We start from the raw sequence: 14,689 nt of genomic DNA, 5'->3' as shown, positions 1-14,689 counted from the left end.
GCAACATTGACACCCCCAATTCAAGCAGGTCCTGGCCCTGCAGAGGATTCGGGGCACCCACAGCTCTGCCCACCCCCCCCGGCACTGCCGGGTTTGGGGATGACAAGGCGCCGGGGGGGTGGTGGTCCAGGGTCAGCCCCAGAACTTCGGATGGGGGGCGGTGGGGCACAGGGTCAGCCCCCCCACAACCCACTCTGGGGCAGGGGGGGGGTGTATCCATCTGTCTGCCCCCCATGACGTCCCACATGCCCCCCCAGCAAGACAGGGCACCTCCTTGGGGGGGGGGAAGGCAGCAGCCCCCTACCTCCACACGGCTTCCCCCCATCCCCCCCCCCGGAAGGGGGCCAGGAGCCCCGTGGTTACCCCAAACACCCCCCTGTGTCCCCAGAGCGACGCGACCCCCCCCCCCCACAGCCCCACAGGCGCGGAGCCGGGCTCGGTGCAGGGTCCTTTATTCGGTCTGCGCAAGGCTGGGGGGGGGGCACGTCGGGCTCCTCACATCGGCTTGGGGGGGGGCCGGGGGGCAGCGCCCTGCGGGGTGGGGGGAAGGAAGGAGAGAAGGTCAGGGGGGATCCGGGGGAGGGGAACCCCCAGCGCCCCCCCCGCCCCCTCCCTTCCCCCCCCCCAAAAATACATACGGCGGGTCTGAAGCGCGGCGGGGGGGTCCGGTCCTTGCGGGCCTCACGGGAGCGGTTCCGCACCACCTTGCTGTGGATGGCGCAGCTGACGCAGTAATGGAGCTTCACGTACAGCTTGGGCAAGACATAGGCTGGGGGGGGCAAAAAACCACGCGGGGGGGGGTCAGCGACACCCTCAGGGTACAGGTGTCCCCCTGTCCCAGGCAGGGAGGGAGGAGCAGGGTCGGGGGACACACGCAGGGGACATGGGGGGGGACATTTGGGGGATGGGGGGGGGTCGGGGTGACATAGGGAGACACAAAGGGGACACAGGGAGACATTTGGGGGACACGGGGTGACACGAGGGGGACATCTGGGGGACAGGGGGTGACATCTGGGGGGCACGTGGGGGACGGGGGGGGTCGGAGTGACATGGGGTGACACAAAGGGGACATGGGGAGACATTTGGGGGACGACACGGGGGGACAACACAGGGGGCACATGGGACACAGGGGGGGTCGGGGTGACACAAAGGGGACACGGGGGGGACATCTGGGGGACAGGTGGTGACACAAAGGGGTTGCGGGGAGACATTTGGGGGACATCTGGGGGACAGAAGGTGACACGGGGGGGCACATGGGACACGGGGGGTCGGGGTGACATGGGGGGACACAAAGGGGACATGGGGAGACATTTGGGGGACACGGGGGGGGTCACTGGGGAACACACACAGGGGGACACAGGGGGGCCGGGGTGACACACGGGGGGGACACGAGGGGGGTCACGGTGACATAGGGGGGGACATTTGGGGGACAGGAGGGGTGACGAGGCACAGGGGGTTCATGGGGCACAGGGGTGACATTTGGGGGACACAGGGGTGTCACTGAGGGGACTGGAGACATGGGGCGGGGTCAAGGGTCACATGAGGGGGACACACAGGGGATATTAGCGGGACATCCATCCCCCCCCGCCTTACAGTCGAAGACGCTGGCCTCCGAGATGTCCCTGACGGCCGCCGCCTCCACGATGTTCCTGATGACAAACTTCTTGATGGCCTTGTCCTTGGGGACGCAGCGGGCGCAGTTGGTGCAGCGGATGGGCTGCACATGCCCCCGCCCCTTCTTGGCCCGGCCGTTGTTCCTCCTCTTCGTCTGGGGGGGGGGGGGGGGGGGGGGGGGTGAGGATGGAGAGGATAAACCCCAGCCCCCCCCCCCACCCTCTCCTCCCCTGGCAGACTCCAATACTCCCGGTGCTGCCCCCTCTCCCAGCCCCCCACAACCTCCCCGCAGCTCCCCCTGCCCCATATAGGCCCTATGGCCTCCCCGCTACCCCCCCTCCCCATAGCACCCCCTGACCCCCCATAATTCCCTACGGACCCCCCCCAGTTCGCCCCCCCCCCCATCGATCCCTTGCCCCACACGCCCTACCCTGTGCCCCCCAGACCCCCCCCATATAGGCCCTATGGCCTCCCTCCACCCTCCCCCCTTTCCCTCTTCCAGCCTCCCCACAGCATCCCTCGACCCCCATAAGCCCCTACGAACCTCCCCCCCTCCAGCTCTGACCCTCCACTTTCCAGCGCCCCTGCCCCACACGGGTCCCCAAGTCCCGCCCGTTTCCCCCAGCACCCCCCACGGGGCTTCCCCCAGGCCCATGTAGGCCCTGCGGCCCCCCCGCGCCACCCCGCCCACCCCCCCCGCCACCATCCCCGCTTCCCCCCGGCCCCTACGGCCTCCCTCTGCCTCACAAACCCCCCCAGGCCCCACACGACCCTCCCGGTACCCTCAGGACCCTCACTGAGGCCTCCCCGTGCCCCCCCCAGGCCACGCCGCCCTCACCATCTCGCTGCCGGGACGGCGAAAGAGGGCCCGGCCGCCGCGCCACGGCCTTTATATAGTCTCCCTCCGCCCCGGAAGCACAGCCGCCGCCGCGCTCCCCCCCGCCCCGGGAACACCCCCGACCCCGCCGACGGAGCCGCTCCGCTACGGCTCGGTCGGCGGGGTCGGGGGGTGTTCCCGGGGCGGGCGGGAGCGCGGCGGCGGGGGCTGGGGGGGGCGGGGACTACTTTTCAGGCGTGGCCGCGGCGGAGGGATCGGCGCGACGCGCGGCGGTGAAGTGATTTACGCGCGCTGCGTGGTGCGCGCTGCGTGTGTCGTCATCGCGCGCCGCGCGGGACGCTGGGAGTTGTAGTCCTGAGGGGGGGCAAAGGCGGGGAGTCCCCGCCATTATGGGGGGTCCCCAAGTGTCTCGTGTGTGTGTCCCCAGCCGCCCCACAGAGGGGACCCCACACACCCCAGGGGGTCCCCAGTATCCTGTCCCCCCCCCATCATCCTGCCCCCCCCCAGTGCTCATCGTGGGGATCCCACCCCTTATTGGGGGGTCCCCAGGTGTGTGTGTGTGTCCCCAAAGCCCTAGAAGGGACCCCCAGTGTCCCCCCCAAACCATGGGGGGGGTGTCCCACCATCCTGCCCCCCCGCAGTGCTCATGGGGGGGATCCCAGGTGTCCCACCCCCTATTGGGTGTTCCCCAAGTGTCCTTAAACCCCCCAAAACCCTAGAGGGGACCCCCAGTGTCCCCCTCAAACCCTGGGGGTGTCCCCAGAGTCCCCAGGCTCCCCCCTCCCAACTCTGGGGGGGGTCCTACCACCCTGCTCCCCCCCCCCCCAGCAGTGCTCATGGGGGGGATCCCAGGTGTGCCACCCCTTATTGGGGGGGTCCCCAAGTGTCCTCTGCCCCCCCTCAAAAGCCCTAGAGGGGGACCCCCAGTGTCCTATGTGTCCCCCCCCCTTATCCTGACCCCCCGCTACTGCTCATGGTGGGACTCCCAGTGTCCCACCCTTTACTGGGGGGGTCCCCAAGTGTCCTCCCCCCCCCCCCCCTCCCCCGAAAGCCCTAGAGGGGGTTGGCTGGGGGGGACACACTGGGGGTATCCCCAGCATCCTTCTCCCTCCCCGCCAATCCCCCCCCTAACTCTGGAGGGGGGGGGGGGGGTCCCACCACCATCCTGCCCCCCCCACCCCCCAGTGCTCATGGCGGGGGGACCCCCACCATTCTTCCCAACCCCCCCTCCCCAAGCTGACCCTCCCTGCGGGTCCTTCCCCACCTTCCCCAGCCCCCACAAAGGGAACCCTCCCCCAAAAAGGGAGCCGGGGCGGGGGGGGAGGGGACGGGGGGGGGGAAAGGCGTTAAATTACTCCGGTTTATTTATAACAGACCTTCAGCCAGTACAGTACAAAACTTACAGTAGTAGATCTCGTTACACAAATAGGTAATTACAATATTTTACAGATACAAAAGCTCCTGCGGTCACTGGGGGGGGGGGGGAGGGGGGGGGGACGGGACAGGACAAGGGGTCGGGGGTCGGGGGGGTGTTATTTTTTTTTTTTATCCAAAAGCGAGTCTAACCTGACAAAAAAAGGGCAAACCCAATACGACAGCGAAGAATCCATGAACGCTCGACAAATGAAAATTCCTTAGAAAGGGATAAAGCCGGAGAGGTTCTGGGGATGCTGGGGGGGGGGCGCACCGAGGAGGTGGGGGGGGGGAAGGAGTTGGGGGGGGGGGGGGGGGCTTGGGGCAGGGTATTGCACATCCTCGTTTGTTCTTCATCCATCTGATTAAAAAATATAGATATTTACAGGAGTAAAGCGACCTGGAGTTTTTTTTGTTTTTACAAAAATCCCACGGTTTTAGATTCTTTTCCGGGAAAAAGAAGAAGAAAAAAAAAAAAAAAAAAGAAGGGAAAGGGGGGGAAAAAAAACACACAAAAAAAAACCAACCCAAAAAGGGGGCAGAAACCGCCCAGTTTCCACTCGCTTTGTAAAAACCCCTTTTTTGGGTTGGTTTCGGTGCTGGGCGGGGGCGGGGGGGGGGCGAGGGGGGGAAGGTCGCCCGTCCCCTCTGGCCCCGCAGCCCCCAGCACCGGGAAAAGCGAGAAAAGGAGGGGAAAAAAAAAAAAAATTCTATATAACAATAAAGAAAAAGCTGGGGGGGGGGGGGGATGGGGGGGTCGGAGGTGGGGGAGGGCAGCGGGTGGCCCCCCCACGTGAGGTGGTTTTGTGTGTGTTCACGTGTGTCCGTAGAAAAGGAACAACTTTGGTTTCGTCCTCAGGAGCCCCCCCTGGGCTGGGGGGGGCTGCGTCCGAGGGGGGGGAGTTTATGCATCCTGGGCCTGGAGGAGGAAGAAGGTGGGGGGGGGAGGGAAAAACGGGGTCCCCCCACCCAGGCTGGGGCGGGGGGGGCTGCCCTGGGGGTCCCGGCTGCTGCGGCAGCACCAGGGGGGGCGGCCGCTTCCCCTGCAGCCCCCGCTTTATTTTTGGTTACATCGGCTGCGCCACCCCCCCCGGCCCCGCTATGTCACTTTGGCCAGGGGACACTGTCCCATGGGGGGGGGGGATCCCTGTCCCGGGGCAGGGCGGGGGGGGGGGGACACAACACACCAACTCTGGACCCCCCTCTCTCAGCGTCTCGCTCCCAAAAACCATCCGGCTCCCGGCGATCTGCCCCCGGAGCCCATCCCGGGGGGAGAGGGGGGGGCAGGAGATGACACCCCCAACCTCCCGCCCCTCATCGGACCCCCCCCCCCCGAGACCCCCCCGGGGGTCCCGCTGTTGCAGGGGGGGGGTTGGCTGCGGGAGCACGGGGGGAGCCCTCCGATCCCCCGGGAACGCCGGAGGGAAGGCTTTGGAGGTCGAGGGAGCGAGGGCGGGGGGGGGGGGGCAGGCCGGGGGTCCGGCGTCCCCCATAGCCGGGGGGGGGGGGGCACGGGGGGAGCAGCCCCTGCAGCAGCGCGGGCTGGAGATACTGGCCTGTGCCGAGGAAGAGGAGGAGGAAGAGGAGACCCCGTTTCCTTCTTTGAAGGGGAGAGACAGGGACCCCCCCGGCCCCCCCCACCCCGCCGGAGGTATGGGGCTGGGGGAGGGCGGGGGGGGGGGGGCTTCAAACCCCACGGCACAACCCCGGGGTGGGGGGGGGTCCCTGCTTCACGCTCCGTGGGTTTGGACTCATTAAAGCTCGGGGCGCAGCAGCCCCCCCAAGGCGGGCAGTGGAGGTGGGGGGGGGGGGTCCCGGAGTCGGGGCGGGGGGGGTCGCCGGGGCGGGGGTGTGGGGGGGTGTGGGGGGGTTTAGCACCTAATCTGAGGTTCGCTGTGCCCGGAGCGGGGAGGGGCAACACCGGGCTCGCACCAAGGAAAGGGCCCCGAAACCGGGACCCGGGTTGGGGAGGGGGAGAGAAAAAAGGGGGGGGGGGGAAAAAACAGTCTCAAAAATTCAAGTGAGACTTCGGGGAATGGGGGGGGGGGGGGGAAGGGGAGGGGGGAAAGAGTTATAAAAAGAGAAACTAAGCAGCTTAATAAATAACGGAGGGAGTTTGGGGGGGGGGGCAGCGGGAAGCACAAAAAAAGTCCGTTAATATTTAAATAACTCCATTATAAAAAGGCAAATTGTTAAGAGCTTCCCCCCCTGCCCCCCATCCCCACCTCCTCCTGGTGGGGTGGGGTGGGGGGGGCGGTTGGTTTTGTGTTTGGTTTTGTGTTTGTTTTGTTGGGTTTTTTTTTTGTTGGTTTTTTTTTTTTTTGGTTTTGTTTTTTAGTTATCGCTGTTTTTCTTTTTTATTTTTTTTTTCAAATATTTTTGTAGCCAAAAGTCAGTGCAAAGGCGTATAAAAGGAAAAGAAAAAAAAAAAACAAAAAAAAACCCCCCAAAAAACCCCCAAAAAAACCAAAAACAAAACCAAACCCCAACAGTTCCGTGCCCTAAAAGGCCGGGGGGGCTGGGAAGGGGGGATGGATGGAGAGGGGCCGAGCTGGAGGCAGAGGAAAGGGGGACGGGGATGGATTTGGGGAGGAGGGGGGGGGATACGGGGTGTTGTTGGGGGAGGGGGGGGGGATATTTTAGCCGATTTTATGCTCGCCCCTCACGATGTGGGAGGAGAACTCGTACCGGTCCTGGCTGTGGTAGCCACAGATGTTGCATTCGAAAGGGTCTCTGAAGCCGTGGCAGCCCATGTGGATGGTGAACATGACGTGGTCGAGGAAGAGGATGCGGCAGTGCTCGCACTTGAAGGCCCTGATCTGCTCCCCCTCCTCGTTGACCACCCGCAGGGCGTCTTTGGCGGAGCTGGGGGTGACGCGGGCGGCCGGGGGTCCCTCCGGCGCTTTGGGATCCTCTTTGGCGTAAGCCGGGCTCTGGCGGCTGCTGGCGCAGGTCCCCGCCGGCAGCTGCGAGCTCCGCTCTTCGTGGTTGCTCTCGGTGTCCGTGGAATCTTGGCAGCCGTTGGCGGGAGACGTGGGTTCTCGGCTCCGGTAAACCACCTGTACCGCGTCCGCCACGTCCTCGTGCCCTTCGGCAGCTTCCCGACCTCCCGGCATCTCCAACCGGCCCGGCAGGGGCTGGATCTGGGTGTAGACGGAGCTGATGACGGGGGTGACCTCCGAGATGCAGTTTGTGGGGGGGAGGCGGAGGGGGCGAAGGTGCTCCCCCCCCATCAGGGAGAGGGAGCCGCCGTAGGAGGGGTCGAGGGGGTGGTGGGCAGAGACCATCTCCACGTCCTTCTCGAAGCCGGAATTCACGTCGAAGGGGAGATCCGAGAGGGTGAATCGCATCTGCTTCTCCCCTGCCGGGAAGGAGGGCGGCGTCAGCGCGGCCAGCCTTGGTTTTGGGGTGCAAACACACCACACCTCCCCCCCGACCCCGTCCCAAAATGTCACCTGTGTCCCCCCCAGCCCAGCACCGCGCGCCAGACCGGCCCCGTCCCAGCCCGGGGAGGGGGGGATGAAAGGTGCCACACGAACAGCAGCCGCTTGCCCAAGTGCAGAGTCTCCGCTCCCGGGGTGCGGGGGGCCTTGGCTCCCCCCTCTCCCGCCTCTCTGCCCGGGAAGCCGGGGCTGGGGGGAGGGAAATCCCCTTACCCACGAATTTCTGAGGTGTGGAGCGTTTCCGTTTGGTGAGGCTGTTGGCCAGCCGGTCGATAAACGTCGGCCGGTCGGACGAGGGGTGAAGCAGAGAATCCGGCACTATCTCCAGGTCTCGCATCTCGTCACCTGGCAAGACAAGGGAAACCCGGATCAGCCGGCAACCGCGGGAGGGGGCGAGCGGGATGGGGACGCTGCGCCCCCCAAGGCCGGAGACTCGAGGCAAACCTCTCCTGCCCTCTGCTAGCCGGGACGGACCTGCGGGAAGGCTCCCGGGCTACCTGCTCCAGGCCCAGAGCTTACCCCGTCGGCGAGGCGGTCGCGGGGGAGCGCCGGCAGCCGGTCCGCCTCCCTTCTTCATCGAGCTGGGCCCGCTCCTGCCGCTTTGGGGAAGAGGAGCCGGCTTCAACGGATGGAAGTGCCCTGGCTTTTCCTGCCGGCTCTCAACCCCGTTCCCGGAGGGGAGAGGCGAGGGCGGTTCCGCCATTCCCTGCCCCGTACGTTACGGATCAGCCGGGTAAAATCCGGGCAGCCCCAAGCGATGACCCTGGCCGTAAGCACCGGGGGGCTCTGGGGGGACCAGGTCCGGCTCCGGGAGGGGTGAGGAGCCAGGATGGCTCTGGTTTTGGTTCTTTGCGAAGCCGGGGCTGGGGGGGAGTCTGTCCAGCTGCAGGCTCCGAGGAGGAGCCAGAAGGTGCTTCCGAGGCAGGCGGTGCCCGTGTTGGACACCCGGAGGGGTAAATCCCCTACATCGCGGCGCGTAGCCGAGTTCTGTTACTTATGGAAAACGCTCTCGGCAGTTCTCGCACTAGAAATACGGGCCGAGGGGGGGGTTTCGGTTCATGGCAGGGGCAGGGGGGGACAGGCTTCGGAATTCAGCCGGTGGCGAGGGGAGGAAGCAGGGAGGTGACACTTTGCACTTGCAGAGGTTTGCGGCATCACCCGAGGCACACGCACAAGCACCTTTCATCCCCCGCATCGCCGGGGCACCGGGAGCTCCGGGGCTCACGCAGCATCATCCCCCACCCCCAGCCCTTTTCCCAACGGGAAGAGCGTCCCCGAAGCTCGACGCCGTCAGCCCGAGATGGGGCTGGCAAGCGAAGCCCGCGCCCCCGATTCCCACCCTGCCGGGCCCCCGCTTCGTGGTTGTCCCCGGAGCCGGGGCTGCGGCGTCGGGGCGGCACTGACCTTGCTGGCCGGCCAGCGACTGCGGTTCAGTGTTGAGACTCTGCAGGTAGTTGTGGCACCGCTCCTTGTGCTCCTCCAGCGTGCTCTGCTGCTTGTAGCTCCGGCCGCAGTAGTTGCACTTGTAGGGCTTGCCGACGGTGGGGGAGGAGACTGCGAAAGAAGCAAACCAGAGCCCCGCCGTTAAAAACAGCCGTCGTGCCCTCGAGAGCCCGGGAAAGGGCTGGACGCGAGTCAACGGGAGAGAAAAGGGGCAGGAACGGGCCCAGGAGGGAGCGTGGCGGCGGGGCAGCGACCCCCTCGCCGTCAGCCCACCGCGCCGGCCGCGGGAGCAAGAGCCACGACGACGCGGGGCTCTCAGCCTTCCTCCTGGCCGCCATCCAGCCCAGCACGGCCACCGCACGCGGCCGGCGGCTCCCTTCGCCCCCCTCGGCTGCCGCTCCCTGCCGGAGAGGCGCGGGAGAAGGGCTGGATGCTCGTCGACAGACGGGGAGCTGGGAAAATCGGGCGTTATTCGGCCAGATATCTCCACCCCAGCGCCTCAGAGCTGGCTTTTCCCTACGCTCTGCCCCCAGGACGCCAGCGACGGGGGTTACACGCGTCCCGCGCCCCCGGGTAAAGCCCCCCGCTGCGAGCCCCGACGGCAAAGGCAATATTCAAGGGGGGCAGCTGGACACACACACCCCCACCCCCCACCCCCCTCCAGCTTTTAAAATATTTCTAAGCATTTCTTCACTTTCCGTTCCGAGGGCTGGGTGGCTCAGCCGCTGCGCGGAGGGTGCACCCCCCCCCCACCCACCCCACCAAGATGCACGATAAAATGCTCGCCAGACACATTTTTACCCCGATTTTCCCAATTTTCTCACTTCTGACTGAAAAGCGGCGAAGCCACCCAAGGGCCGGCGTTCAGCCTCGCTGGCCGGCGACCACCAGACGCCGGGGGACCACCGGACGCCGGGGTTGGGGGGGGAACACACTGGGGGTGCTCCTCACCACATCGTTATCTGTACGTTTTAACCAGCAGACGATTTACAGCCAGAAACCACCACCCCTCCCCGGGGGGGGGACGGGACGGGACAGGACGGTACCTCAGAGCCCCCGTCGCGCTTTCCATCGCCCGCGCAGGGACGGGGGAAACGCTGACGTGGGGGTTTCGTGCCGCTCGCTACGAGGGTGTGGGGGGGTGATCGCTAATTAGGTATAATTACCCAGAGCGGCGCGGCAGAGCAGCCCATGCTCCTTCGGGCACGGGGGAAAGGGCAAGGCCGTCCCCATCCCATGAAATAGTCTGGGGAGGGGGAAACGGGATGCAGGCTCCAAGCGACCCGCGGCCGCGGGGGTTAGACGCGTTTCGGGGAGGCAGCTCGTTAGGCAAGAAGATGCTAACGGGGAAAAAAAAAAAGGCAAGACCAGGTTGGAAGGGGCTTTAAGCAACCTGGTCTGGTGGGGGAAGGGGGTCCATGCCCAGCGCAGGGGGTGGGACTGGCTGGGCTTTAAGGTCCCAAACCATTCCATGATTCCATGGTTCAATTCCAGGGGAGCTGAGGAGACGGGGGGGTGGGCTCTGCAGCCCCCGGCCCGGCACACCCCCGGGATGGAGAACGCGGCCCCTTCTCCCTCCCGAAGCACCAAAGCTTCACGCTGGGGAGGGGGACGTCGTCCACCAGGCGAGAGCCAGCGATGGCGGCGGCCCAGAGGAGCCCTTCCCTCCTGGGCTGGTCTTAGTGTCCCAAAATCGTCTGGTTTTGCTGGAATACGGAGCCTGTCCCCCCCCCAACCCCCCCACCCCGCGCTGGCAGGGACACAGGGCAGCCTGTGCCACGCTCGCCCCGTCTCCAGCAGGAGCCGCCGAGACCCGCCTGGACCCGGCTCTTTCTGTTCCTGTCAGATTTACGGGGTTGTTTCGGGGGTTTTTTTTTCTTTTTTTTTTCCTTTTTTTCAGCTTGTGGTTTAACCTTTAACTGGTTGTTTTTTTTTTCTTTTTGTTTTAAGAAAAAACGACAACGCATTTTCAAGCTGTAGGTGAATTCAATGTTTACCCCCCGCCCCGGCTCCGACAGCGGGGTTCACGTGAAGTGTTTTGCTCTGTGGCCGGGGCCAGAACCTTCTCCCGCGACACCTTCAAAGTACCGGATCCTGCCCAAACGCTGCCGCAGAGCCCCCAAAAAATTGGGGATCGCGGGGGGGGAGAGCGGCCGCTTCCACACGCGCCGTCGTGCCCTCGCCCGGTCCCAGCCCGGTGGCTCAGCCAAGCCACAGGCGGATCTGGGAGCCCAGGAGCCACCGTGGATTTCACCAGCGAAGCTGCGGGTTAGAAATCAATCCCGCGAAGGCGACGACAAGCGCAAATCTCTCCTCCCGGCCCTCCCCAGGCGGCGGCATTGTCACCGAGCAGCTGAATATTGGTTTACTCCAGTCCCGAGGGAGCCGAGGATGCCACTAGCCTCCGAGTCCGAACCCAAAAACGCGCGTTAGGAATTCGCCCCTCAAATCTAGCAATTTAAGATGGGAAAGCCTGGGCTCCAAATTCCATTACGTCTCATTAATCTCCATCACTTGCACAGCTTTTAAAGTTAAAAGAGCTCCTCGGACGGCTCAGTTTCGTTCCTCCTAAATAAAACAACAACCCAAACCCCTGCGCGCGCCTGCGCTTCGCTGAGCTCCCCTGACGGCAGCGCTGGGATGGGGGACGGCTTTCCGAGACGGGAAGCTCCGCGTGGATACCCTGAAGTTATTATTTTCTCAGGCTCCGGCCTTCCCCTTCCCCGTCTCAGCCCGCCTTTGGGGGCTCTGGGGTTTGTGAGCTCCGCGCTGGGCTCCCCCTCGGAGCTCCCGGGCTTTACGGTGGCCGCAGGACAAGGAGGGAGGCTCCGTGCTGAGCCCGTTTTTCCTTTTACTCCTTAGTCCATCCTTTGAAAACATCGTTTACCCACCGACACATGCTCTGTCGTGGCTCCATCTGTCGCCTAACGCGAGCGAGAGGTTTCCAGCGGGCAGCCAGCTCTGGTTGGGACCCTGGAAGTTCTTCACCCCACGGAATACCCACACCGTGAGCAAAGGGGGACGCTCTCCTCGCCGTCGGGCCCCGCCAGGAGAAGTTTCTTCTGACCAAGTACAACAAACAGAAGGGCTCCCTCCGAAGACGAGCTCCAGGTTCGTTTATTTACCGGGCTGCGAAGCGGCGAGGACTGAAAGGGAGGGAGGTCTCGGGGGACGGGCAGCACGTCTGGGCCGTCCCGGGTGGGGGCTGCAGCTTCTGATCTATTTCAGAGCAAGGCAGAGTGTTTGATCTGGATTTTAAATACCTCACTTTTTTGGACAGCACGTCTTCCGAGATGAAAGCTCGCTGTCCCTCATGGGGACGGCATGAAACGCGCAGGCCTCTAGTTAAGGCAGAGGGAGGGAAAGCCAAGCCCCGCTGCCTTCCACCCAGGCAGGGTAACCGCCAGACTTTCGCCTGTGAAATCCACATTAAACGAAGGTTTTCTTAGTAATTAGCTCCCATAAAGACTAATTTTTGTTTGATATGTTGTGAGGACTTGCCCCATTTCTGTGTCTCTGGATTGCAGGGCTCAAGGCGACCCTTGCCATGCCTGGCAGCGGGGAAAACATCGGCACAGCCAAGGACCCACCTCCGGAGGCTCAGCGAGGAGGAACGTGGCCAACAGGAACAGCCCGAGGGGCATCTCGACCCGCAAGAGGAGACACGAGCGAGGGGTCCAGAAATGACCCCGCACCTCTGGGTCTGGACGGTTCGGGGTGCCCTGAAGCACGTGAATTGGGAGAAAGCCCCCGCGGGCTCGGAGCAGGGTCTCGCCAGCCGCGGGAACCCCGGTTTTGGGTCTGCGCGTCCACCTGCACGATTCTCTGCTGCCAGCGCGTCGGGGTTCCAGCCACGTACCGCCCCAAAACCCCCCACCCCGACACAGTGGGGACGGGGAGGGTTTAAACAAAGGGAAGAACGGAGCCGCTCAGCTTCGGAGCCCATCGCCGGGGCACCGCGAGCTCGCGGCGGACAGATGCCAAAGCTCTGTTGCGCCAAAACCCTTCCCCGAGCCGCCGCAGCGCTGCCCAAGATGGAGCTGCCGCCGCTCGAGCGGAGGGGAGGACGAGGGATGATGCTGAGCGCTCCAGACGGAAGGATTCATCGGCAGAGCTGAAGGCGTTCGAGGCGGAGCGGCCCCGGCTCAGTCGGTCCGAGAAGCTGCTGCGGCGATTCGGTGCTACTGCGGCGATTCGGTGCTTGGCGGGGAGCCGGGCTGTCACCGGAGCCTGGTGTTCCTCACCCTCCGAGCGGGGCGGGAGGAGACACACGCACTCTTTGCTCTCTAGGGTTAATGACACTTGGGTTTTTGCCCCCAACTACTGCCGCCTTGCTTTCTTCCCCCCCCTCAGAGATAAGGCAAGAACACGAGGAAAGGATTTCTTTGCCGTTTCTCCCCATTAACGGGCAAAGCCCAAGGCCACTAACCTCACCTCCTCTTTCCGACCATCTCGGTGTCGGAAACGCCACCTGCTGCCGCACTCCGGCCAGGCTGCAGAACCAGAGAGACCCAAAAAGTTTTACACCGAGAAGCAGCTTTGTCCCGTGGCAGCAGGGATGGCCAGAGACGACATCATAGAATCACAGAACGGTTCGGGTTAGAAGGGACCTTAAAGATCATCCTTTCTAACCTCCCAGCCGTAGATGGAAAGCTCCTGCAAGCCCCCGATCCAACAGCCCCGTTCCGGGCTTGGCACCTCACTCCGGGGGTCAAAGCACCCGGATTCCCCTCCGGCATCTCCCAGAAAGTCACAGATGTGCGTGCGGGGCGGGGGGAATGGGGGAGAGGACAAACTCCGAAAGAAAGAGCCAAGAGGGAAGATTAGCCCACAGCAAGACGGCAGCTTCAACCCGGAGCGTCGCACCCTCCCGCTGAGAAGGGCAGAAACCTAAAGAAAAGGCGGGGGGGGCTCGGGCCAGGCTGCGAGGGGGGAGCAGGTCTGTGGGCTCTGGGCAAGGCTGCGATGAGAACAGGCTCTTCAGGGGCCAGGCTTCTTGCTTCCAGGAAGACGCGACGCCCATTTCCCCGCGGCGCCCAAAAGGTTCGAGTCACAGGTGTTCAACGCCGTCTGCGTGAACTTTAAAAGCCCCGTCAGCAGCGCAGAGACGCGCCAGCGGACGCAAATCAAGGGCAAACCCTCACCAAGCCGGGGCGGGGGTGGGGGGCCAGGCTGGCGTTTCTTCACCCCCCACCCCTGGCCCCTGCCAGCTCTTACATCACGGAACCGGAGGGTGAAAAACCACATCTCAAATGTCGTATTTAAAAAGGACAATGTCAAAACAACACGCAAACAAAACCCCTCGGCGCTCGTTTTTCGCTGGGGCAGGGCACACCCAAGGGTGGGACCTATCTTAACTCAATAAAATCTATTAAACATTTATCTTTGTAAGAAAGAGATGCAATAACCCCCAGGAATGACTGGAAAACAGCGGCACAAAGCCACCCCCGCGGGCGCCGCAGGTCAGCGGAACTCCCCGAGCGTTAACCAGACGCCGCCACGCACTCTGCGCTGTCGCGAGGGCGGCAAGTGGGGAGCCGAAACGAGAGCAAGTTTGGGTGCCGTGGGCTCAGAGCTCGAGGTCGGGGCTTTGGGAAGCTGAGCTCCATCCCCTGGTTTTGTACCGTCACCGTGTGTCCCCCTCCCTGCCGCCTCCTCCCGTCCCAGCCGGCCGGAGCTACCCACCGGAGTGTGTCCGCAGGTGGCCGGTCAGCGCGTCCCTCCTGCGGCAGGCGTAGTTGCAGAAGGGACATTTGAAGGGCTTCTCGCCGGAGTGCAGTTTGATGTGGCGCAGGAGGTTTCCCTTCTGGGTGAAGGAGGCTCCGCACTGGTTGCAGTGGAAGGGCCTTTCTCCTGCGAAAGCGGAGCAGCGGGTGAAAACCCCCCCCGTGAAAAGCATTTTCTAGGTTTGCAGAGGAGCGGCTCTCGCTTCGACAGC

At 64.1% G+C, this 14,689-nt stretch overlaps 2 protein-coding genes across 8 annotated transcripts in view; both read right to left on the bottom strand.

The window, feature by feature from the left end:
- Positions 1 to 436: 436 nt before the first annotated feature.
- Positions 437 to 2,840, bottom strand: RPS26 (ribosomal protein S26). Its single transcript, XM_063358941.1, has 4 exons — positions 2,739 to 2,840; positions 1,594 to 1,768; positions 639 to 769; positions 437 to 531 (listed from the first exon to the last, which is right to left on the bottom strand). Exons 1-4 carry the CDS (start codon positions 2,838 to 2,840, stop codon positions 496 to 498), a joined length of 444 nt encoding a protein of 147 aa, XP_063215011.1. The 3' UTR covers positions 437 to 495.
- A 2,928-nt stretch (positions 2,841 to 5,768) lies between these two features.
- IKZF4 (IKAROS family zinc finger 4) overlaps positions 5,769 to 14,689 on the bottom strand; it is a 28,661-nt gene continuing 19,740 nt past the window's right edge. For 3 of the 7 annotated variants that reach the window (XM_063358959.1, XM_063358957.1, XM_063358958.1), the window contains 4 exons: positions 14,437 to 14,604; positions 8,713 to 8,862; positions 7,522 to 7,653; positions 5,771 to 7,226 (listed from right to left, as the gene is read on the bottom strand). In XM_063358959.1, coding sequence (XP_063215029.1) covers positions 6,505 to 7,226; positions 7,522 to 7,653; positions 8,713 to 8,862; positions 14,437 to 14,604 — 1,172 coding nt within the window. In that variant the 3' untranslated portion in view covers positions 5,771 to 6,504. Of the gene's footprint in view, positions 7,227 to 7,521; positions 7,654 to 8,712; positions 8,863 to 14,436; positions 14,605 to 14,689 lie in introns of all 7 variants that reach the window. The other 4 variants (XM_063358955.1, XM_063358956.1, XM_063358953.1 and 1 more) reach the window with 3 other exon arrangements.

Source organism: Chroicocephalus ridibundus, chromosome 24, assembly GCF_963924245.1.
Source record: "Chroicocephalus ridibundus chromosome 24, bChrRid1.1, whole genome shotgun sequence".
In the NCBI taxonomy this organism is placed as follows: Eukaryota; Metazoa; Chordata; class Aves; order Charadriiformes; family Laridae; genus Chroicocephalus; species Chroicocephalus ridibundus.
Note: the sequence above shows the minus strand (reverse complement) of the source record. Positions and strands in the feature narration are given on the sequence as shown.